The sequence below is a fragment of the Coregonus lavaretus genome, assembly GCF_964263955.1.
Source record: "Coregonus lavaretus genome assembly, chromosome: 28".
Taxonomy (NCBI): domain Eukaryota; kingdom Metazoa; phylum Chordata; class Actinopteri; order Salmoniformes; family Salmonidae; genus Coregonus; species Coregonus lavaretus.
In genome coordinates this window covers 4,516,400-4,543,098 of record NC_140015.1, presented here as the reverse complement: position 1 = coordinate 4,543,098, position 26,699 = coordinate 4,516,400, and the positions used below count along the sequence as shown (strand labels likewise).

Below are 26,699 nucleotides of genomic sequence, written 5' to 3'. Positions count from 1 at the left end.
TTCATCAGTCTCTCATTCACAATTTGACAAGCACTTGATAATGCCTCGAATTTCCCGGCTGCATCCCCTTTGTGTGGCTGTAATGCCCCCTAAAATTCAATTTCCAAGGCCCACATTGAAGATATTGGAAGAACTGTCCACATTTACTTTTCGTCAGCCTACAAGATGAGTAGGCCTAACGAACAGCAAAAGCACTAGCCTATGTCAATCTACTATCCCCCATAGTACAAAAGTTGACCTATTCTGTGCGAGAAATAAATATTCCAAACATAGTCTGGGACAGTTGTGGGATGCGATAGATCCCAAATTAATACAACCACTAGCATCAAAAAAACGTTTTAAGCTAAACATTCTGATCTGTTGCGTCAGCCTCATTGCTTAAAAATGTTGATAAACTATTCAGCTATTTCTACACATTATAAGCACAGCAATGCGCACACGGCAGTAGGTTATAAGGGTGAATGTTCCATAATGCAATCAATTAGTGGGAAAACACCATTCTCAAAAGTGACCGCAAATGTGATTATGCATTATGCAGAGCGACTTACAGTTAGTGAGTGCATACATTTTCATACTGGCCCCCCGTGGGAAACGAACCCACAACCCTGCCGTTGCAAGCGTCATGCTCTACCAACTGAGCTACACAGGGCTTTTTAAAAGAAGCCATTACTCTGTTCTCTCACACAGCCTATGGAAATGTTGCGGAACATGAGCTCTTGGGCTCTCATGAAGTGTTTGATTAGATTTTCGATTACATTTGCATTGATGTCAGAGTGATTAGAGGGACAATAGAGTGCTGAGTGCCAGGTAGTTAGCAAGTTTGGTAGGCTACTAATGACCATCAGCAGCATCAGAGCTTTGAGAAGCCTAATTACCGTGACTAAACGGTCACGTGGAATTTGACTGCCGTCATGACTCGTGACCACCGGTGTGGCGGTAATACGGTCACCGTAACAGCCCTAGTCTCATCCACTCTGGATACTGCTAAACCAGTTTGTTAAGAGGGTGTGTCGGACGTGGGATTTCAGTTTCATGTTTGTATGGGGTTTTGTGTGGGTGTGGGGTGTGTGTGTGTCGTATTTTACTGAAAACCAGTCCAAGCGCTTTCTCTCCAAGTACTGTTTACTTAGTGCTCTTCACCATTTTGTGCTTCACATCATGTGCTCCGCTACCAGGACTTGGCTTCCTACATGGTAGAAACCGTGTCTCCGCCCCAAATGGCACCCTATTCCCCTTATAGTGTACTAATTAGTCAAAAGTAGTGCACTATAAAGGGAATATGGTGCCATTTGGGACGCATCCAGTGTTTTGGTTTGCCCTTTCACAAGGTTAAGGTTACTTTCTTGTCCGAGCTGCTCTGTAAGAAATGTGCCACAAAGCATAGGTTCCTGTCAACTCTGTTGAGAAGTCGCCTTAAAGATAATTTCCCACAGAGATTACCTTCAGCTAAAAATAAAACACCAGGGTCGTGTTCATCGAGGCACACAATGAAAAACGAAATTAGTTTTTCTTAATGGATAGGCCAAGGTAGTCCTTTTCTTCTTTTGATGCCTAATGAACACAACCCTGGTTATCTATCAATACCACAGGGCTCTGTCTGGTAATTCTCAGATGTTAACTGCTAACACTAATGACACTGTCACTATGAGACCTGAACTGCTGAACGAACATTTAGACAGGGAAATGGAGGGAGGCGTTGATACTAGCCCCCAGAAAAAATTCAATTGTAACCAGTGTATCGTGCCTGTCTCTGTAACCTTGTCTGTCTCCTGCAGGCCCTATGATTGGCTGGCTGGATTTGCTGTGAAAAACACAACACTGAGACGCACGGCACACACAAACACACACGCATGCAGGCCTTCGTTTAACCCCTGTTCAGCCCATTCACTCAAATGCAGCGTAGTCTATCCATATCTAACTATACCCATAGTACAGCCAAGGTAGCCAAACGCTATACCTTCATTATACACTGTGTACAAAACATTAGGAACACCTTCCTAATATTGAGTTGTATCCCCTTTTGCCCTCAGAACAGCCTCAATTCGTCGGGGAATGGACTCCACAAGGTGTCGAAAGCATTCCACGGGGATGCTGGCCCATGTTGACTCCAATGCTTCCCACAGTTGTGTCAAGTTGGTTGGATGTCCTTTGGGTGGTGGACCATTCTTGATACACACGGGAAACTGTTGAGCATGAAAAACCCAGCAGCTATGCAGTTCTTGACACAAACCGGTGCGCCTGGCACCTACTAACATAACTTGTTTAAAGGCACTTAAATATTTTGTCTTGCCCATTCACCCACTGAATGGCACACATACACAATCCATGTCTCAATTGTCTCAAGTCTTAAAAATCCTTCTTTAACCTGTCTCCTCCCCTTCATCTACACTGATTGAAGTGGATTTAACAAGTGACATCAATAAGGGATTCACCTGGTCAGTCTATGTCATAGAAAATGTTTATATACTCAGTGTATAATTGATGAGGAAACACCCACTTCTTTAAGTTTGTTTCTATTAGAAACTAAGAGATAAACAGAATGTGTGTTTATCTGACAATAGGACTTTAAACTGTGTTTTGTCAATGTTATGTTAGGACTTTTTGAACGGCATGTTTTGTTGATGTTCGGTGTAACCTATTTCCTGTCCTATATCCAGAACACACTGCTGAGAGATTGTGGCTGAAATGAAATGGCACCCTATTCTGAAATGGCACCCTATTCCTTTTTAAAGTGCTCTGGTATTAGGGTTGTGAAAGTTTAAACGTTAAAACAAATTTGGGATCCATAACGTTAAGAAAAATCCCTAACCGATTTTTCTTTTTGTATTTTGTAAAATAAACAGCATAGTTGGTCAATTTCCACAACTACTAAGAACATTGGTGCCCTGGCTACCACGCTGTAAACAGCGTGACGCGAACCAATGCACATGCACAGATACTTTGAGAGCGAAGTGTTGCATCTCACTCATTTCAATATCCTAGCCTATTCATTGATGCTAGGCCCTGCTTTACTGAAGTTGCGAGACATGGCAAGCCAAGAAATTTGCGAGATTCAGTATGCCATTGTGAGATACAGCTTTTGATTGCCAATAATCCACGGTTCTGACTCTGTCTGGGAGCCGACATGCCTATTAAGGCCAGTATGATACCAGTATCGCAATATTTTTTCCATGTAAATTTTTTTAACACGAAGCAGATCAAACTATTTGGTCCTTTAAAAACGAAATGTGACTCTATATGACAACATAATGATGTTTGTTTCCAACATTACGGCTGAGTGGAGGTTGTTATAGCAGCAAAGGAGGGACCAACTCCATATTAATGCCCATGATTTTGGAGTGATGTGTTCGACGAGCAGGTGTCCACATACTTTTGGTCATGTAGTGTATATACTGTGCCCCTCACCTCTCTCGCCGTCCCTCGCTAGCGCGCTATGAAAGATGCAAGTGTTTGATTAGTTGCCGTACTTCCGAGAACAGTCTCTTCCGTTCCAAAAATATTAAATCCTACCGGAATCGAATCTTGACACTCAGAAATGGGTGTCGACGTGCAAGGAGTCCACTCTCCACCACTACTTCATCGTTGTTACAGTTGGAAATGTGGCAGGGAAAGGCAAACGACAGCAGCAAAGTCCTGTATGGCAATATTTTAGTTTTTTAAATGTTGTTTATAATTATATATTTTTTTAATTAGGGGGTAGATCAGCTTTAATATTGCAGATTGTAACTTCCATCAATGTAATTGTCTGCATCACTTCCAATCCCTGTTTTTCTTTTTTCTTGCATATATATATATATATATATATATATATATATATATATATATTATATTATACATATACATATCCTTTAAAAAAATATATTTCCCTTTATTACTTTCCAACCCCACCACCCCTTCCCTAATTGGAGTAAACTAGTGAACAACAATGCTTAGGCCTCTACTTCCAGCTTATACATACTAAATATATTTTATGGACACAGTCAATTTTACAATAATTTTTTTGTTTTGTTTTTACTCCTGAACTTCCTCTACCCTCAACCTCTCCGATAATTTTCATGATGTCCATCCGGTTTGCTTCTATATGCCATATCTTTCGAACTGTGCTCTTTCACAAAAGCTCTCAACCTATAACCTATATACTTATTATGGACACAGTATGCTTACATTATTAGTTATCTTGTTGTTAGTTGTTGTTATTAGTCCCATCCTTCAACTCCATTCAACACCACACATCTATCTCTTAGCACCATCCATATTGGATTTCTATTTGCCATATATTTTTCAACTGTACTGTGATGTTTTACAAAAGTTCTGAACCTTTCTATTCTCATTGTTTCTACAGATTGTAAATTGAAAATAAACATTTTTGCTAAAAGTATTATTATATTATTGATCGATTGACTGACTTTTCAGATCACCCAGTAATACTATCTGTAAGGTTAGCTCCAGGTAAATATTGCAATCCTTTAGCCATTCCTGGACCTGTGTCCAAAAACAAGCTACAAATGGACAGTACCAAAACAAATGATCTAATGATTCTGTCTCTTTGCAGCAAAATCTACAGAGCTGGGAAGATTGTATCCCCCATATAAATAACATTCTATTGGTAGCAAGAATTTTATATAATAATTTAAATTGAAAAATTCTAAGTTTTGAATCCCGCGTCGTTTTGCGTATCAGTTCATAAACACTATTTTTTATTTTATTTATTTCACCTTTATTTAACCAGGTAAGCCAGTTGAGAACAAGTTCTCATTTACAACTGCGACCTGGCCAAGATAAAGCAAAGCAGTGCGATAAAAACAACACAGAGTTACATATGGGGTAAAACAAAACAATGTCAAAAATACAACAGAAATAAGTGTATATATACAGTGTGTGCAAATGTAGCAAGTTATGGAGGTAAGACAATAAATAGGCTATAGTGCAAAATAATTACAATTAACATTAACATTGGAATGATAGATGTGCAAGAGATGATGTGCAAATAGAGATACTGGGGTACAAATGAGCAAAATAAATAACAATATAGGGATGAGGTAGTTGGGCGGGCTAATTTCAGATGGGCTGTGTACAGGTGCAGTGATCGGTAAGGTGCTCTGACAACTGATGCTTAAAGTTAGTGAGGGAGATAAGTGTCTCCAGCTTCAGAGATTTTTGCAATTTGTTCCAGTCATTGGCAGCAGAGAACTGGAAGGAATGGCGGCCAAAGGAGGTGTTGGCTTTGGGGATGACCAGTGAGATATACCTGCTGGAGCGCATACTACTGGTGGGTGTTGCTATGGTGACCAATGAGCTAAGATAAGGCGGGGATTTGCCTAGCAGTGATTTTATAGATGGCCTGGAGCCAGTGGGTTTGGCGACGAATATGTAGTGAGGACCAGCCAACAAGAGCGTACAGGTCACAGTGGTGGGTATGTCATGGGATCAGTACGTCAAAAATCTCTTCCCAACTATTTTGCAATCTATATGGGACGGCTGTCAATCCTTTGGTCCTTAAATGAAACTGGTATACTTTTTTAATTATCACAGTTTTCTTTAACCAATTTATGTTCTTTAATGCAAGGCCGACAGACACGTTCCTTACTTTTTCCCCCTTCCACTTTCCTCTTCCATTTTTGCGGTAATGCTGCAATTATTTGGTTGTAATTATGGGTAGAGCAGACATGTTTTTGTTAGCTGCATGTGTGACATAACTTCACCAGTCCTACCGATGATATCATTTACGAAGATTATACCTTTTTTTAAAACATTTTGTCAAAAAAAAGAAGTGTTTTTATCAATTAGTATATTTGAGTTTAACCACAATATTTGTTGCATTATTTGTTCTGTAGTTTCTGGAGGATTAAATTGAAATTGCAACCAACTTTCTATGGCTTGTTTTAGAAATAGTGATATTTGGGAGATGATTTCCTTTTCAAATAACTGAAAGTGAGAGGTTGTAATCTGAATAAAGGGAAGAAGGCCATTCTTGAACATTGGGTGAGACAATCTTACTAATTTGCTAGAGAACCAGTTCGGATTTAAGTATAACTTTTGTATGACTGAAGCTTTTAGTGATAGGTCTAATGCTTTAATATTTAATCATTTCTGTCCTCCGAATTCATATTCATTATATAAATTGGCCCGTTTAATTTTGTCTGGCTTGCCGTTCCAAATAAAATGGAATATTTTTTTCTCATATAATTTTAAAAACAGTTCGCTAGGCTTAGGCAAGACCATAAGCAAATAGGTAAACTGGGATAATACTAAAGAGTTAATCAGGGTCATTTTTCCTCAAATTGACAGGTATTTACCTTTCCATGGTAGCAAGATCTTATCTATTTTTGCTAACTTTCTATTAAAATTTATTGGAGTGAGATCATTTATTTCATTTGGGTTATGTATTCCGAGTATATCCACATCACCATCAGACCATTTTATTGGTAAACTACATGGTAATGTAGCTCAGTCGGTAGAGCATTGCGTTTGCAACGCCAGGGTTGTGGGTTCGATTCCCACGGGGGGCCAGTATAAAAATGTATGCACTCACTAACTGTAAGTCGCTCTGGATAAGAGCGTCTGCTAAATGACTCAAATGTAATGTAAATATTTTATTTTGAGTGATCCAATGCGTAATATAGTACATTTATCATAATTTGGTTGTAATCCAGAGAGGTTAGAAAATGTATCTAGATTCTCTATGAGCCTGTGGAGGGATTCATGTTGTGGATTTAAAAGAAAACATGAATCATCAGCGTACAATGACACCTTTGTTTTTAAGCCCTGGATTTCTAATCCCTTGATATTATTGTTGGAACTGATTTTAATAGCTAACGTCTCGATGGCCATAATAAATAGATATGCCAATAGTGGACAACCTTGTTTCACTCCTCTTGACAGTTTAAAACTTTTTGAGAAATTGCCATTATTTACTATTTTACACCTAGGGGTTACTATACATGATTTTAACCCATTTTTTAAGAGATTCTCCAAAATTGAAATGCTCCAGGCATTTATATATAAACCCCAGTTGTACTTTATCAAATGCCTTTTCGAAGTCTGCTATGAATGGCAGGCCTGGTTTCCCAGATTTTTTTATAATGTTCTATTGTTTCCAGTACTTGCCATATATTATCTCCAATGTATCTTCCATGTAAAATACCTGTCTGATTTAGAATGAATAATGTCCGACAATACCTTTTTAATTCTATGCGCTATACATTTTGCTAGAATTTTTTCATCACAACACTGAAGTGTAAGGGGCCTCCAATTTTTTAAATGGACTGGATCTTTATATTTTCCACTTGTATCCTGTTTCAGTAATAATGAAATCAGACCTTCTTCTTGAGTGTCTGATAATCTACCATTTACATAGGAGTGGTTAAAACATGCTAATAACGGTCCTCTGAGTATATCAAAAAAGGTTTGGTATACCTCGACTGGTATGCCATCCAACCCTGGAGTTTTCCCGGACTTAAAGTCTTTAATTGCATCCAGAAGTACCTTCTCTGTAATTTCACCTTCACATGAGTCTTTCTGTATGGCTGTTAATTTTACATTATCAATAGAAAAAAAATCTCTACAATTAGCTTCAGTTAGAGGAGATGGAGGTGACTGAAACGAAAACATATGCTTAAAGTACTTTGTTTCCTCCTTCAAAATATAATTTGGTGAATCATGACTCCGTCATTTGTAACTAGTTTCAGTAAATTCTTTTTGGTAGCATTCCTATTTTGAAGATTGTCCCTCTTCTCTGTCCGTAGAGCACGTTCCAGTGGAGTTGCGGGAGCCCTTCTACTGTGACCAGTACGAGCAGGAGCACCTGAAGCCCCCCGTCACACGCCTCCTGCTCTCCTCTGAACTCTACTGCCGCACCTACGGTCTGCTGCAGGGGGGACAGGGGGGGTCAGGGGCCCCAAAAGACAACGCCACCCTGCTGAAGCTCCTCGCCAACAGGGACGTGGCCCCCAAAGATCAAGATGTCCCTGTGACCGACGCGGATCTCCGGCATAAACCTATCAAAATGGTAAGAGAGGGGTGTGGGTGTGGCATATGGGGCGTATGACGTGTTGACATAGTTTAGTCCATTGTGATTTCGGGTAAACTTGGCGCCTAGAGCCAAGTTTCTTGTTATGTTTCGTCTGCCACAAGAGGCTATGTTTTGAGTTATGGAAATATGTAAATAGAGTAAGAGTTCTGTTATGCTGTTGGCCACCAGTCTTTGTCTCCCAGTATTAGTAATGCCCCTGGGATGGGTTTGTGGTGACTAGGGACGACTGCCACAATACAGAGGTTCAATTGAGGGAAGATCGAAGCTGCACTGGAAACTGCCACTGGACTGGTCCTGTTGTCATAATAATCCATCCAGCAGAGATCGATCTGGTTGTCTGGGCATACAGTCTGCTTCATAGGGGGACACAGGCATTGTCTGGTCACCCTCAGCCACGACTGCTGGCCCAGGGGGAGCGGGAGTGGGGATGTTGAAGCTGTGGAGGGGGATTGGGGTGTGTAGGGTGTGCATGTACGGGGAGGGGTTGGGTTGCACAGGAAGGGACTTGTTTATGCTTTGACCCATTCCTTGGTCCTTCCCTCCTTCCCAACCCCCCACCATCACCCAAGCCGATCCCCTGAAGATGAGTGGATCCAGCTGTGAGGACCAGGGGGACATCAGGGCAACTCCAGGGGGGATTCAGTCTTAATTCTGGGGGTAGCATGGGAGAGGTGGACGGGTGGGACTGGGAGGGAGGGCTGGGAGACCTGGAGAAGATAGTGTTTACTAGACAATAGATGGCTCTGACTTAGATTAGAACAATAGGCAAACTGTGCAGCACCAGTGAGGAGAACACGTTGGGCTCTCTGTATTACGAGCTGGTAGCTGGCTCTCTACACAGCTTCTGAAGCAAGAGGAACTGGTTTGTCCTCTCTAGTCATTCCCAATGAATATGACTGCCGTTTGACAAATATTCTATCCATAGTAATCTCATCATGTAGACTAGCCTACCCGCACTGTGTCTGTAAGCCGTTGGCTAGAGCGCACGTGCCAAGGCCAGAGTAGAGTTGAAAATGCGATGTTACATGAAAACGTAAGCGAAAAATGACATTTTGTGTGCACTATGTCATCACGCACTACTTTTATGCATGAAAATATGTCGCCAATTGGATGGAAACCTAGCTATTGTCTGTCTGTCTGTCTCTCTCTCTCTCTCTCATTGTTATGTGGCCATCGATGCTTGAGCATGTCTACTCTGTCTGAGAACCATATTCCCATTCAATTGGCCAAATGATACCTTCTCAGCAGCAAATTTAGAAGAAGGGGAACCCACATGGTTCCGGAGGCCTCAGCGTGTTCAAATAGAAACAGATGTATTACAGCTTCATTTCTCTTCTTTCACTGTGACCTACTTTTTTTACGACCCAGTCTGTAATGTTACACAGTCGTAACTAATGAAATATTATACCTCCTTGATTTTTAGGGAAATGTGACTTCTAAATATCTTAATGAGATGTAGAAGACTTTGTAAACAATTTATGGAATTCCAACTTGCGTTGAACCTCAGCCCTTGAGCACTACAGACATAGAATTCTCATTCTACATCACGGAAGTGCTATAGTCACAGGCTACATTCTGGCTGCATGAGTATACTTTGACGTTCTGCAAATTTTTATAATATAATAATAATAATATGCCATTTAGCAGACGCTTTTATCCAAAGCGACTTAGTCATCTGCGCATACATTTTTACGTATGGGTGGTCCCGGGGATCGAACCCACTACCCAGGCGTTACAAGCGCCATGCTCTACCAATTGTGCTACAGAGGACCATTTTACAATGTGGTTTTAACCAGATTACTCCCCGCTATATATAATCTTCACTATGTTCTCACCCCCAGCCAGCCCAGCTCCTCTAGCAGACACCGGCTCTGTTTTGAATGCCTGGAAGTCTAGCCGGAGTCAGGTGTGTTTCCCTCATAGTCAGTCAGGTGAAAGTAGAACGCTCCATTACCCCTGCCTCCACCTCTGTCTCAACCTCTGTCTCTGTCTCTCTCTTTCTCGGCTTCTACCTCTACCTCTCTGCCTGTGCCCCTGTCTGCCTCTGCCACTGACTCTGCCTGGTGCGTCTAACAGGGGAGCTACACTGGGCCGTCGAGCCACTTTATCCCGGCCGTGAGCAATTCTTGAAAATAGAACCAGAGTGTAATGTTACGCTGAGCAGCGCGAGCCTCTCGCGGAGCTACCTGGAGCTCTCTACCTGGTGGCCAGGGCACCAGGTGGTGTGTCGCTGTCTGCAGGTCCTTGTGCTAATTGGACCAGTGGTGTGTGAGGGGAGGGGAGCGGTGTGCTGTGCTGTCTCATCCAGACCTGGGTTCAAATAGTATTGACTTTCTTTCAAACACTTAAGCTGCGGTCGATTGAGCTTGCCTGGCTGGCGCAATGGAACCAATGGAATAGTGAAGGTGAGAGTTGTGCTCCGCTGTGTTCAGGTAGGACTGTCTGTGCTGTGTTCTCTGCTCAGCTCATACTGTTCTGTGCTCCGCTAGTGCTGTCTGTGCTGTGCTCAGCTGGTGCTGTCTCATCTCCATGGTGGTAATGGTGTTGCTGTCATGCCACCAGGCCTGGAGCTGATAGTGAGACTCCCCACTTGGCTGCCACTGTTAGGCTGCCACTGTTAGGCTGCCACTGCTGCTACTCAACTTGCACTTGTAGTGCTCTCTGAGCTTGAGCTGTAGACAGGGCTGCTGTCTGAGCTCGGCCGCCGCTGCCTGGCTCTGTCGGGGGAAAGTGGGTCATGCAACACGCACCCACAGCATTAGGAGGATGGAGCAGTGCAGCAATGGGGGCCTTGGCCAGTAAACGGCTTTGGTGCAACAGCAATCTGCTGCTGTAGTTCTGTGCTGCTTTATATTAAAGCTCATCTGTGTGATACACGCATGCATGCAGTCACACACACACACACACACACACACACACACACACAGCGTGTTCACACACCAACCAAAGCACACATACAAACAGACGTAACAGTATTGCTTCGTCTCTCTCCTTGCCCCCAACCTGGGCTCGAACCAGGGACCCTGTGAACACATCAACCACTGCCTCCCAAGATGCATCGTTATCTAGCGCTCCACAAAAGCCGCGGCCCTTGCCGAGCAAGGGAGACGACTACTTTGAGGTCTCAGAGCGAGTGACGTCACTGATTTGAAACGCTACTAGCGCGCACCGCTAACTAGCTAACCATTTCACACCGGACACACACACACTCACACACACACTCACACACAGCAAGGGTAAACAGAAATATATGATTGTTTACAAACAGCTAACATCTGTATTGCCTTTAAAGCTGTTACACTGTGTGATATTGACCACTCTTCTCTCTGGCTGTGTCCCAAATACCAAATAGAACCCTATTTCCTATGGGCCCTGGTCAAAAGTAGTGCACTATGGAGGGAATAGGGTGTAATTTGGGAGGTTACCTCTGTTATCAATAACCTCACAGCTTACATCATCAGCTCCAAATGAGGCTGGGCCAAAAAAAGCTAAATGAAATGCCTGCCACCCGCAGTATAGATATTCTAAATATGATACTTTCTCCAGCGGCCCACCCTAGAACGGCGCTGTCACTGAAGCCCTCTAGATCACTCAGCCTGTCCTGCTATCCTACACCTGGTCTTGGGCTATGTCCCAAATGACACCCTATTCCTTATGTCCCTCAAACTCAACTCTGGACCTCAAAGCCAGTTTCACTGCGTTTTTTAATTGTTCCCCTCTTTGGTGGGTGCAATTTAATGATCAGGTAGAACAGAAAACCAGCAGGCTCCGGACCTCGTAGGGTAAGAGTTGAATACCCCTGCTCTACTTTTGACCTGATTTGACTCATACCACACACACTATATATTATCTAGCATCATCAGGGGTGTATTCAGTGAGCTGAAACATTTCAGAATGTTGCAGATAGAAATATACTGAATAGAGCTCTACCTGACAGACAATTGTGTCTGTTCTACACAACATATTTCTATTTGAACATTCTGTAACATAACGTTGCACCCTCCTGAACAGACCCCAGATATCGTGCACTGTGATATTTATTATGCATTACTAATAGCCATACTCTGTATTTCATATGTAGTTGCTGTGTATCATTCACAGAGAAGTGTTTTAAATGGAATCCTTGCCTATGTTACAGTTACACGTTGTTCATTTAGCAGACACTCTTATCCAGTGTGACTTACAATCAGTGAAGTTCATTCAAATGTTATGTAGCCTACATATGACAAAGGAATGAATGTACTTTGGGGGAGCAGTGGGGGCGGTCGGAGGATAGCCCTGTTCCAGAAATCCCTGCCTGTGTCTATGGTTGGTTTAGGTTAGTGAGTCGCTGACCCGTTGACTTAACTCATACTGCTGTGTAAGCAAGTTTTCGCTCAAGTTAGCATCCGTCTAGAGCTCAGTAGGATTTAGAAGTGGCACAGGATGCGTCCCAAACGACACCCTATTCCATATTTAGTGCACTACTTTTGACCAGGGCCTAGTAGTGCACCCATAGGGCTCTGGTCAAAAGTAGTGCTCTATATAGGGGATAGGGTGTCATTTGTGACACAGACACACGTTATCCCCTGGATCAGGAATGCTGCTGAACATTGTCTCGCAACATTTGGACCGTCACGGGACCTCCCAGGCCTGCCAATGGGGGAAATAACATTTAGTTGTATTTTCTTCCTTTTGTCACAGAGAAGAGTCAAAGCTGCCAGGGATTGCAACATTGATCTTGTAATGTGTTTTTTGTGGGGGGCTCCGGGGACGGGGGACGGGGGACGGGGGGGACGACGACAGTGTTATCCAGATGGTAGGGTTGCATAAAGCTGGCAGAGCACAGATTGGTGTGGTTTTGCTGCTGCTTCAGTATTTAGTATCTAGCTAGGCATGTAATACTCAGGGAGCCATGTGCTGTTTCTGTCAGAGGGGCGGAGGGGTGCCGGTTAGTGCACCAGGCCCACCGAACCCCACCGCACTGCACCCCCCACTGATCCTCACACCGACAAGAGCACTCCGCACCCACCGACCCCACTGATCCCCCAGACCTGGCTGGCTGCCTGATCCTTCTGTTTGTCCCTCTGTCTAACCCTGGATTTCATGGGGACGGGGGCTGTGGCTGGGGGGGATGGGTTGAGAGGGTTAAGTCATATTTCCGACATAATCAGATTTCACCTTTATCCGCCATAATCGCTCTTAACGATCTGCAAGATGAATTTTCTGTTTATTGTTTTCCTCATGTTGTTATTGTTGACATGGATGATAGTCGCAGTATTCCCAAAGCAGAGATGAATGATTTCCTTATGGACAGGTTAATATATAGCTTAATATTATATGATTTCATATATTGGAGGATATATTATGTCAGGTCGGCTCAGTAGGATTCTGAGCAGAGCAAGCCGGTGTTAAGCCAGTGGAGTAGAGCACCACCGCCACGCTCAGGATTGTGGGTGGTGAGGAGCATTGTGGGTCAGATTGTTGGTTGTTATGGCGATTTGGCAGGCAGACTGTTCGCTATGTTCCAGGTTTGCGCCTCTCTCTCCCCCCTCTCCCTTCTCATTAGGGTGAACTTGTGATTTGGCTTAGCGTGCTCCGCAGGGTCAGGACGGGAAATCTGCAAATTGCTACTGAAAACGTTGGTATAATTCACCGGGGAGTTGAGATGTTGAGCTGTTTTATATGGAAGCCCATTCCCACCACCCAAAATAAAATGCATATAGATCTTACCTATAGGTTATGTTTCTTCATTTGTAGCATTGTGTGGCGATTTCCATCTATCCACATTGCTGAGATCAGCACAGCAGGGCCGCCGGTAAACATGTGGTAACCTGGCATTTGCCCCAGCACTTTGGATTTGGTTTAATACAAAATATTGACACAAAAGCATTGAAAAGAGGGACAAAGTACTGTGGTTTAGACTGATTCACCTCATGATTTGTTTGACAGGATATAAACGTTTTTTACAGCTGATTTATTACTATGTCATACCCAGAGTTACACCTGGTTAGGTTAGCCTACCAGATCAAGGAAAACAATTCACCCCACTGCTCTGGGACCTGTGGTGCCACCTCTAAAATCACCACACAATGTTACAAAAGAAAAAACTGTTATTCTATTTGTATGATCTATCTCAAAAATGTTGATTTGATGTAGTTTAGACTTACATATCTCACCACATAGTATTCTTTTTTTTATGGTGGTGGGAATATGCTTCCATAGTTTTATGTGGCTCAGCAGGCGGCAGCTACTGCGACAATTTCAGAATGTAACAGGCAATTTAAGATAAAAACTCAATAAAACAAGTCTCAAATATAAGGAAAATGTCTACATTTCAGCCGTTTCAAAAACATTGCTTGGCTATTACCATTGATACTGTAGGAGTGTTGAGCTCAACGAGACAATTCTGTTTACACTGCCCTGCTCAGAGGGGGGCAACTGTCAGGCGCGACCTTCGAAGGTAGTGCTCGAGACGTGATAAGTATTGGCTCTCGAATCGATACCTCTCGAAAATGTCCCTTTGCTATCGTCAATGTGAAACCGGCCTCCGTTTCCTCCTACCCTCCTCTCACTAGTTCTGTCACTCTCACATTCCTCTCCACTGTCAGTCTTTCTTTCTTTCATACTCAGACTCTCTAATTTCTCTCATTTTAACATGAACATTAAGTTAATGGTGTAGTAACTAAATAATGATGCTAATTATGCTGTGAGAACAAGGAAATCCGCTGACACTGTACTTTGATTATAAAGGTTTATTATATATCAAAGGATTTCAGTGTAAATTTACAGATATCTGCAGACATCTGGAGAACAACGGACCCGATCTAATATGTTGTTACTCCCCGTCTCTTTGTTTTAACCGTGGTATTTATATCCTATGCCCTATGTAACATAATATGGGTGTTTTCCCATAAACCAATCCCAGGAGGCCACCTAACAGACTTCCTCTAACACACCATTTGCAAACATCAACAAAGTCATAAACTGTTTAGACACTACAATGGCTCCCCATGTGTGTCCACGCCATTGCTCTACTTTTGACCAGGCCCCATTTGGTCTTTGGTCGAAAGTAGTGCACTATATAGGGAATAGTGTGTCATTTGGGACTGAAACAGGGATAATGGAGACAGGGGGCTGTGGTTAGCCAATAGAGAGAAGGGAGGAGGCATGCTGCTGCTGTGTGGATTCATGTCAGGCACAGCGTGTGTCACAAATGAAACCCTATTCCCTATAAAATGCACTACTTTTACTATTCCCTATATAGTGCACTATACCTTATACCTGGGCGGTATACCGTATTTTACCATATAACGGTATTGATGCACGGACCGGTTTGGGTTTTTACTTGACCTTCTATAACGCTATTTCAATGTTGTTTTTTTTTAAACGTTATTCGCAACTCTGGCGCGTAATGCCCGTTATTATAGTTTACTCCGTTTGATACTTGAGTCGTCTTTCTCCTTCACCTCCTGCTGTATGCGGCTTCCCCTACACCAAACCCTGCCCCCTGTCATGCAAGGAGAGAGCAGTTGCTCGACCACGGAGTCACAAGCACTTTCTTGCCGTTCACTCTAGCGTTCTATAACACTACTAGTTTGTGTATTTTACTGTCTGCAAACTACTGTCTGCTAGTTTGTCTTTTCTTAGCAAGCTGTGGCTAAAATAAATTGTTATCCTCTAATGCTAATCGCTAGTTAGCTGGCTAACGTTAGCTAGCTTGCTAATGAACTAAGAGTCAGAGCAAACACAGATAACTAATACAGCCTGGGACCAGTGCTGGTGCAGGCCTAGCATGTTGTTTGTGCAACGGTATATTCTAAATCAGAGAGGAATAGGTGAAGCATGAATATATGATAACAAAAGTGGAGAAATTGTAGAAAATGCGGAAAATATTTATTGTTTGAAGTTGGATTGAACAGTATAAAACCATTTGAATGGAGAAAGACCCATTTGAAATCACTTATAACGTATGTGTTGCAACCCTAGGGTCATGAACTACTCATAAAGCATAATTAGAACTTTTACTATTCAAAAACATCAAAAATGTGAAAATATTGTGATATGATATTTTGGCCATATAGCCCAGCCCTAGGTCAAAAGCAGTGCACTTTTTAGGGAATAGGGTACCATTTTGGGATGATTTTGAGGTGAGTTATGTGAAACTGACACTGATAGTTGGGGAGACAAAGATAGAATCATCATTGCTAAGAGTGGTAGATTCATGTACAAGGGGCAGACGAGAAGCAACTGTTACAGTGTAGAACAAGCACAGGTGAGTAAATGACCGCAGTACAGTCGTGGTCAAAAGTTTTGAGAATGACACAAATACTAATTTTCACAAAGTCTGCTGCCTCAGTTTTGATGATGGCAATTTGCATATAATCCAGAATGTCATGAAGAGTGATCAGATGAATTGCAATTAATTGCAAAGTCCCTCTTTGCCATGAAAATGAACTTAATCCCCCAAAAAACATTTTCACTGCATTTCAGCCCTGCCACAAAAGGACCAGCTGCCATCATGTCAGTGATTCTCTCGTTAACACAGCTGAGAGTGTTGAAGAGGACAAGGCTGGATATCTCTGTCATGCTGATTGAGTTAGAATAGCAGACTGGAAGCTTTAAAAGGAGGGTGGTGCTTGAAATCATTGTTCTTCCTCTGTTCATCAAGAACTTCAAGGAGAGAGGTTCAATTGTGGTGAAGAAGGCGTCAGGGCGCCCAAGAAAGTCCAGCAAGCGCCAGGACCGTCTCCTAAAGTTGATTCAGCTGCGGGATCGGGGCACCACCAGTGCAGAGCTTGCTCAGGAATGGCAGCAGGCAGGTGTGAGTGCATCTGCACGAACAGTGAGGCGAAGACTTTTGGAGGATGGCCTGGTGTCAAGAAGGGCAGCAAAGAAGCCACTTCTCTCCAGGAAAAACATCAGGGACAGACTGATATTCTGCAAAAGGTACAGGGATTGGACTGCTGAGGACTGGGGTAAAGTCATTTTCTCTGATGAATCCCCTTTACGATTGTTTGGGGCATCCGGAAAACACCTTGTCCGGAGAAGACAAGGTGAGCGCTACCATCAGTCCTGTGTCATGCCAACAGTAAAGCATCCTGAGACCATTCATGTGTGGTGTTGCTTCTCAGCCAAGGGAGTGGGCTCACTCACAATTTTTCCTAAGAACACAGCCATGAATAAAGAATGGTACCAACACATCCTCCGAGAGCAACTTCTCCCAACCATCCAAGAACAGTTTGGTGACGACCAATGCCTTTTCCAGCATGATGGAGCACCTTGCCATAAGGCAAAAGTGATAACTAAGTGGCTCGGGAACAAAACTTCGAAATTCTGGGTCCATTGCCAGGAAACTCCCCAGACCTTAATCCCATTGAGAACTTGTGGTCGATCCTCAAGAGGCGGGTGGACAAACAAAAACCCACAAATTCTGACAAACTCCAAGCATTGATTATACAAGAATGGGCTGCCATCAGTCAGGATGTGGCCCAGAAGTTAATTGACAGCATGCCAGGGCGGATTGCAGAGGTCTTGGAAAAAGAAGGGTCAACACTGCAAATATTGACTCTTTGCATAAACTTAATGTAATTGTCAATAAAAGCCTTTGACACTTATGGAATGCTTGTAATTATACTTCAGTATACCATAGTAACATCTGACAAAAATATCTTATAACACTGAAGCAGCGAACTTTGTGAAGACCAATAATTGTGTCATTCTCAAAACTTTTGACCACGACTGTACAATTATCTTAGCTACACATTAGTCCTCAGCCCATCTCTGTCTCTGCCCCCATCCCCTGTCTCTGCCCCCATCCCCTGTCTCTGCCCCCATCCCCTGTCTCTGCCCCAGCCGCTGTCTCTGCCCCCAGCCGCTGTCTCTGCCCCCAGCCGCTGTCTCTGCCCCCAGCCGCTGTCTCTGCCCCCAGCCGCTGTCTCTGCCCCCAGCCGCTGTCTCTGCCCCCAGCCCCGGTCTCTGTCCTCAGCCAAGGTCTCTGTCTCTGCAGTGATGTGGATCCTTAGAATGAGCATATACCTGGCAATAAAGGCTAAACTGACCCTAGATCAGCACTCCTGCTCTGAAACACTTCATGAAACAGGCCTTCAGGGCAGGAGCCCCTGGTGTCGTTCAGTTGGACAACTAGGACAAAGGAAACCTAACCTGGATAAAACCAGACTGAACGCTGCGCTTACCAGGCTAGACGAACATTGCCTGCCTGGCTGTCTGTCTGCACACTGAACGGTCTGTTTTTCTGTCTGTCCGTTTTTCTGTCTGTCTGCCTGCCCTGCTGTCTGTTTGCCCTGCTGTCTGTTTGCCCAGCTATCTGTCGGCCCTGCTATCTGTCTGTTTAGTTTTCTGTCTTTGTCCTTGAAACCTACTGAAAACCATAAGAGCACTTATTTAAAACAACCCTCCAGACTCACTAATTTATGTTGTCCTTCACTGCATGGCCTTGGTTTGGTGTGTCTATGAACAGTTCTAGACTTTCCTAACTGGGTCAAAGGCTGTTGTAGTCTCCGGTGGGGAGTAGTGGAGGTTACATGTACCTGTAGGCCCAGTTCTCAGAACCTGCTGTGTGTTCATGCGTGGGTGCCACTAAAAATGTTTATTAAAGAACATTTGTGGGGGCAGCACCTGGTGTCTGTCAGTTGGACAGCCAGTCCAAAGGAAAGCAAGCCTGGTTAAACCAAACTAAAAGAACACTTATGGGAGCAGCTAACAGTAAGCAGGCAGTACCTTATTGCTTTAGTTGTTTGTTTTGTCCAATTTGAACGTTCATAAATACTCTTACCTCACTCCTCCTCAGCCCCACCGGTATATGCCTGAAGGCAGAGATCAGTCTTTCCCCTAGTTTTTATAATGTTAAGGGAAACACTGTATGTTCCAGTCACAGTGTGCAGGTGTAGACTTAGAGCAGGGATGGGCAACTGGCGGCCTTTTGAAGGTCCTCTGATCAATTTCCCCAAAATATCAGTCAGTCACCAATAGTCAGTCAATTAGCCCATGTCAGTTAAACATTTTCAGATTGCTAAATTAGATTAGCGGCCAGCTACTTCTTATCATGGTTGAATTACCGGTTGGGGGGCCCCCCATTGATTTTGTTAGTCTCACACAGATATCATATAAAAAACTACAAACATTTCTCTCCACCCTATTGCAAAATTAGTAGAATTGCATGAAATGAGTTATAAAATTGCTAAATCTTCTCTCCGCCCCATGGCAGAATGTGTAGAATTGCACGAAATTAACTCTAAAACATGGGGGGGGGGGGGGTGATGTGGGTACGCAGACCCCTCATGATGAGTTCAGATTCTTTGGGTCCCCCACCCTATCAAAGGTGCCCAACCCTGACCTAGCCCCATGGCAACAGGGAGGCAACAGTAGACCGATAACGAGCTTAACCTCTTATGGGAGCTAACGAGCGCTGATCATGTTGTTGGTGTGTTTTAATGGGCTCGGGGTATGAGAACGCAATGTAATGGGTTTGGCCATGAGAAAGCCAAACCTATTAGAGCCTTTAGGTATGAGAAAAGGTACTGGGGCTTTAGCTAGCTTTGAGAAAAGGCACTGTCATGATTTTGGGCTATGAGAGAAAGAGAGGAACAATGGGCCCTGCGCTGGGGGGTTGGCTGGAAATACCCTAGTTTCAGTTTGGGAAAGCTATTGTTGTGCCCTTTTCTGTTGTGTAAATTGATACAGTATGTTGTGTTGGTGTGAAAGAAGGGGTTTTGAGTGTATAGTTTTACACACACATTCTAGTTCCTCTGTGTGTGTATACACACACACACACACACACTGCGCCACAGGATTCCTGGGGTTTGTGGTGCTCTCTCACTGATCCATCCCTAGTGAGTTGATTACAGAACAATGCTGTACAGAACCAAACTGTATCCTGCACAGCCCTAGACACAACGGTATCCTGCAACCTGTCATCCATGAGTCATGCTGCCCTATCTTATAGCAGAGAGGAGGAAGAGGGAGAAACGAGGCATACACACACAATGATTAGAAGGAAGACGAGGGATTGACTAGGAGGAGGAGGAAGAAAGAGAGAAAGTATACAGTGAAGGGGCAGAGAGGAGAAAGTATACAGAGTAAAAGTGCTGTTATTGTGATAGCACAGATGTCCCAAAGTTCACTCAGACAAGCTCTCTCACTTCTTTCAATTTTTTTTTGTTGCTTTCTCTCTCCCTCTCTCTCTCTCTCTCCCTCTCTGCTCTCTCTCTCCCTCTCTGCTCTCTCTCTCCCTCTCTCTCTCTCTCTCTCTCTCTCTCTCTCTCTCTCTCTCTCTCTCTCTCTCCCCCTCCCTCCCTCCCTCCCTCTCTGCTCTCTCTCCCTCTCTGCTCCCTCTCCCTCTCTGCTCCCTCTCCCTTTCTGCTCTCTCTCCCTCTCTGCTCTCCCTCTCCCTCTCCCTCTCTGCTCTCCCTCTCCCTCTCTGCTCTCCCTCTCCCTCTCTGCTCTCCCTCTCTGCTCTCCCTCTCTTCTCTCTCTCTCTCTCTCTCTCTCTCTCTCTCTCTCTCTCTTTCTCTCTTCTCTCTTCTCTCTCTGGTGTGGTCACCACCACACTTTCTGCTGACTCAGAGCTGTGGTTCTTGGAGTCCCCTAGTGGCTGGATGTGGTATTGACCTGAGAACCTGCCATACTGCAGCCTGGCGTGATCTCGTCTCACTAGCTCTGCCACATTAACATGGACCATGCTCTTTTCAGAGCAGTCTGAGGCTGTGTCCCAAATGGCACCCTATTCCCTACATAGTGCACTACATTGAACAGGGCCTTTGATACAACCCTATGGGCTCTGGTCAAAAGTAGTGCACGATATAAGGAACAGGGTGTAATTTGGGGGACACCCTGAATGTCAGTGCTGCTGCCCACCATTATTGCATTAGCCATAATTGATGGATGCTGTAATAAATGTTGTCTGGGTTTGGTTGCCGGCCAGCCAATCCCGCAGCTACCTCCCCTGACTTTTCCAATGCTGACGGTTTCCTGTTCTCTTTGCTGTGATTGGTGCAGAGTGCCCACCTGGCGGTGATGGATGCCCTGATGTCGGTGGGCGCCATGGAGACGGTGAACGCAGTGAGGATGTCCGGTGCAGCGGCGGGGGAGGAGCTTCTGGGTGGAGTGGGAGGAGCTAGCTGGGAGAACACCCTGCTCCACTGGGTGAACGGGGTAAGGATACGGACAGGGAGGACTCGCTCTCTGTCTGGATCTGTCTCTGTCTCTTTGTCTCTCTGTCGCTGAATCATGATTTCATAACCAAATGTATATGTGAGTACATAATATACATACTTTTAACATGTGGCTTTCCACCACCCCATTTCCCCCCCAGTTGAATCAGAGGCTGCGAGAGCAAACAGAGGGTGCACAGGGTGACCCATCTCAGGACAGCACAGAGCCACAGCCTGTCCAGCCTTCAGTAAGTATTACACTACACAGTGTCTGTCCAGAATGGCACCCTATTCCCTATATAGTGCATCTATATAGAGCCCTATGGGCCATTTAGTGCCATTTAGGATGCATACAGTATTTATGTCAACAGCTCTCACGTTACACAACACATTGTGTAATACATGTACATTCATCTCATGGATTACATACAATTAAAACACTCTGACGTAAACATTTCCTGTGAACAAGCATGTTTTATACAGTGTGTGTGCATGTAAGATATGTATACTTTGTCTTGACAGATACGTTTATAGGGTTGGGTTAAATGCGGAGGAGACATTTCAGTTGAATGCGTTCAGTTGTACAACTGACTAGGTATCCCCCATTTCCTTCCCTTTATACATGCAATCTCCCTATTACCCTGGTCCTTGTACAGGTAACTACCTAAATAAAGGAAACACGGCGTTGAGCCGCCAAAACAGCTTCAATGCGCCTAGGCATAGATCCTAGAAGTTTGGAGGGATGCGACACCATTCTTCCACAAGAAATTCCATCATTTGGTGTTTTGTTGATGCTGGTGGAAAACGCTGTCTCAGGCGCCGCTCCAGAATCTCCCATAAGTGTTCAATTGGGTTGAGATCTGGTGACTGAGACACACCCTTTAAACCCCCTATGTTCCTTTGAGACCCCTCTTTCAAAGTCACTGAGATATACTTCTAGCCATGATAGCCAAAATAGTGGGCAACTGGGCATTTTTATACATGACCCTAAGCATGATGGGATGTTTTAATTGCTTAATTAACTCAGGAACCACACCTGTGTGGAAGCACCTGCTTTCGTATCCCTAATTTACTTGTGTTTCCTTTATTTTGGCAGTTACCTGTATCTCAACATTTTACTGGTTGTATCATTTTTAGGCAATATACAGCTGCGGAAAAAATTAAGAGACCACTGCAAAATTATAATTTTCTCTGGTTTTACTATTTATTGGTATGTGTTTGGGTAAAAATAACATTTTTGTTTTATTCTATAAACTACTGACAACATTTCTCCCAAATTCCAAATAACAATATTGTCATTTAGAGCATTTATTTGCAGAAAATTACAACTGGTCTAAATAACAAAAAATATGCAGTGTTGTCAGACCTCGAATAATGCAAAGAAAATACAGTGAGGGGAAAAAGGTATTTGATCCCCTGCTGATTTTGTACGTTTGCCCACTGACAAAGAAATGATCGGTCTATAATTTTAATGGTAGGTTTATTTGAACAGCGAGAGACAGAATAACAAAAAAAAAAAATCATCCAGAAAAACGCATGTAAAAAATGTTATAAATTGATTTGCATTTTAATGAGGGAAATTAGTATTTGACCCCCTCTCAATCATAAAGATTTCTGGCTCCCAGGTGTCTTTTATACAGGTAACAAGCTGAGATTAGGAGCACACTCTTAAAGGGAGTGCTCCTAATCTCAGTTTGTTACCTGTATAAAAGACACCTGTCCACAGAAGCAATCAATCAATCAGATTCCAAACTCTCCACCATGGCCAAGACAAAAGAGCTCTCCAAGGATGTCAGGGACAAGATTGTAGACCTACACAAGGCTGGAATGGGCTACAAGACCATCGCCAAGCAGCTTGGTGAGAAGGTGATAACAGTTGGTGCGATTATTCGCAAATGGAAGAAACACAAAAGACCTGTCAATCTCCCTCGGCCTGGGGCTCCATGCAAGATCTCACCTCGTGGAGTTGCAATGATCATGAGAACGGTGAGGAATCAGCCCAGAATTACACGGGAGGATCTTGTCAATGATCTCAAAGCAGCTGGGACCATAGTCACCAAGAAAACAATTGGTAACACACTACGTCGTGAAGGACTGAAATCCTGCAGTGCCCGCAAGGTCCCCCTGCTCAAGAAAGCACATATACATGCCTGTCTGAAGTTTGCCAATGAACATCTGAATGATTCAGAGGAGAACTGGGTGAAAGTGTTGTGGTCAGATGAGACCAAAATGGAGCTCTTTGGCATCAACTCAACTCGCTGTGTTTGGAGGAGGAGGAATGCTGCCTATGACCCCAAGAACACCATCCCCACCGTCAAACATGGAGGTGGAAACATTATGCTTTGGGGGTGTTTTTCTGCTAAGGGGACAGGACAACTTCACCGCATCAAAGGGACGATGGACGGGGCCATGTACCGTCAAATCTTGGGTGAGAACCTCCTTCCCTCAGCCAGGGCATTGAAAATGGGTCGTGAATGGGTATTCCAGCATGACAATGACCCAAAACACACGGCCAAGGCAACAAAGGAGTGGCTCAAGAAGAAGCACATTAAGGTCCTGGAGTGGCCTAGCCAGTCTCCAGACCTTAATCCCATAGAAAATCTGTGGAGGGAGCTGAAGGTTCGAGTTGCCAAACGTCAGCCTCGAAACCTTAATGACTTGGAGAAGATCTGCAAAGAGGAGTGGGACAAAATCCCTCCTGAGATGTGTGCAAACCTGGTGGCCAACTACAAGAAATGTCTGACCTCTGTGATTGCCAACAAGGGTTTTGCCACCTAGTACTAAGTCATGTTTTGCAGAGGGGTGAAATACTTATTTCTCTCATTAAAATGCAAATCAATTTATAATTTTTTTTACATGCGTTTTTCTGGATTTTGTTGTTGTTATTCTGTCTCTCACTGTTCAAATAAACCTACCATTTAAAATTATAGACTGATCATTTCTTTGTCAGTGGGCAAACGTACAAAATCAGCAGGGGATCAAATACTTTTTTCCCTCACTGTAAGTTAATGTTCATTTTTAAACAACACAATAGTAATGTTTTAACTTAGGAAGAGTTCAGAAATCAATATTTGGTGGAATAACCCTGATTTTCAATCACAGCTTTCATGCATCTTGGCATCACCAGTCTTTCACATTGATGTTGGGTGACTTTATGCCACTCCTTGCGCAAAAATTCAAGCAGCTTGGCTTTGTTTGATGGCTTGTGACCACCCATCTTCCTCTTGATCACATTCCAGAAGTTGTCAATGGGGTTCAGGTCTGGAGATTGGGCTGGCCATGACAGGATCTTGATCTGGTGGTCCTCCATCCACCCTTTGATTGACCTGGCTGTGTGGCATGGCACATTGTCCTGCTGGAAAAACCAATCCTCAGAGTTGGGGAACAATGTCAGAGCAAAAGGAACCTTGTACGTGGCTTGATTCATGCGTCCTTCACAAACACAAATCTGCCGATCATCACCGATCCTCCACCAAATTTCACAGTGGGTGCGAGACACTGTGGCTTGTAGGCCTCTCTGTCTAACCATTAGACGACCAGGTGTTGGGCAAAGCTGAAAATTGGACTCATCAGAGAAGATGACCTTACTCCAGTCCTCTACGGTCCAATCCTTATGGTCTTTTGCAAACCTCAGCCTGGCTCTTCTTTGCTTCTCATTGATGAAGGGCTTTTTTCTAGCTTTGCACGACTTCAGCCCTGCCCCTAGGAGCCTGTTTCGAACCGTCCTCGCCGTGCACTTCACCCCAGCTGCCGTTTGCCATTCTTTTTGTAGGTCACTTGATGTCATCCTACGGTGGTTGAGTGACATTCGAATGTGTTGGCGGTCATCCCGGTCAGTAGAGAGTCGTTTTCGCCCTCTGCCGGTCTGTAGCTTTGTTGTCCCCAATGTCTGCTGCTTGACCTTGTTCTTATGAACCGCCATCTTTGAAATTTTAAGGATGGAAGCAACCTGACGCTCACTGTATCCCTCTGCCAGTAAAGCCAGAATTGAACCTTTCTTTTCCTCACTCAAAACTTTCCTTTTCAACTCTTTTGGCATGGTCAATAGTTCTTTTTTGATATTACTTTTGAGGTACTATTAGCACTGTTTTTGCCATCCAGCTGGTCCTATTGCAAGAGGATAGTGATGACCACAGCAGTGGTTTTTATACTTTTCCTTGTTAAATAAGATTTGGTTCAGGTGATCACCTAATCAGTACCTAATTCAGTAGAATGAGGTGTGCCTGTGTAGGAATTCAACAGACACTGGAATGGATGTAGAGATGCTGATTTATGAAGAATTTGCAGTGGTCTCTTAATTTTTTCCAGAGCTGTATATATATATATATATATATATATATATATATATATATATATATATACATATACCCTTTTCAAAACTGTATTTTTCCTCTTAACTATCCTACTAAAGTAGCCTTAATACCGACAGTATCCTCTCCTCCTGTCTTCTCCTTTCCCACTTTCCTCTCTTTCTCTGTCCTCCTTTCCTTCCTTCCCTCCTTCCTCCTCTCTGACAGTGTCCCACTCGCTGGTACTGGAAACTTGTCCCTGTAAGTTCCTCCTCTTTCTCCTCCTCTGTTGCATCATTCCTTCCTCATATTTCTCTCCATCCTTCTCTTCATATTCTCTCTCTTATTAGATTTTCAAATTAAAGATCTGTTCTGTTTTTCTCTCTCTGCCTCTCCCCCTGTTGGTGCAATATATGAATGCAGACATACTGCTGCTCTGCTCTGCACTAGGACTATACGCTGTACATTTCCTTGGGCTGATGTCACAGGAGGGTGAAGGGTAGGGTGTTGTTGTTGGACGTAAATCACATCACACTCAGGAATCTAGAAATGTGAAAAAACATTAATACTAGAAACCAGTCCCTCTAGTCGGCTCTGTCTTAAAAATGACCTTTTGTGAGGGAGGTTTTAGTTTCTAGCCACTAGCCAGTCACTGTCTTGAGTCCCAAATGGCACCGTATTCCCTATTTGTTGGATTACTTTTAGCCAGGGCCCATAGATTAAGAAGTAATGAGCTTGAGGTGTAGGCCTTTTATGTGAGGTGAAACAGCCTACATTATGAACAGTGCAAATAGATCTGACATAGATTCCCAATTCTAACATGGCGTATAGTCATAGCTGTTTTACGTTATACGTTTTTATCTGATTTGGGACTGTTGTGTAACATTACACTCTCTTGAACAGACCCCAGGTATTACAGTCTGCCGATAGTGTTGACACTGTGCTGGCTGTGTTCAGTTCAGTCATTGTCTAAAACTTGAGTAGTCTCAACCTGAATAGTCTCACCTGCGTAAGGTTGGGTTAAATATCCTCCTCCGATGAGACTCTCTCTCCTGGCCTACTTTCCACTGACAAAGCCCTCGCTGTCTCTGGATTCATTCTATGGTTACGTCCAAAATGGCACCCTATTATATTCCCTTTGAACAGAGCCCTAGTCAAGAGTAGTGCACTATATAGGGAGTAGGGTGCCATTTGGGACGCAGATTTCTCTCTCTCCCCATGGCTTCT

The 26,699-nt window shown here is 43.7% G+C and overlaps 1 protein-coding gene across 2 annotated transcripts in view; it reads left to right on the top strand.

The window, feature by feature from the left end:
* Positions 1–26,699, top strand: part of camsap3 (calmodulin regulated spectrin-associated protein family, member 3) — a 46,735-nt gene that overhangs the window by 9,008 nt on the left and 11,028 nt on the right. For both annotated transcript variants that reach the window (XM_084144831.1, XM_084144830.1), the window contains exons 2-4: positions 7,746–8,008; positions 21,029–21,184; positions 21,345–21,431. In XM_084144831.1, coding sequence (XP_084000957.1) covers positions 7,746–8,008; positions 21,029–21,184; positions 21,345–21,431 — 506 coding nt within the window. The remainder of the gene's footprint in view (positions 1–7,745; positions 8,009–21,028; positions 21,185–21,344; positions 21,432–26,699) is intronic.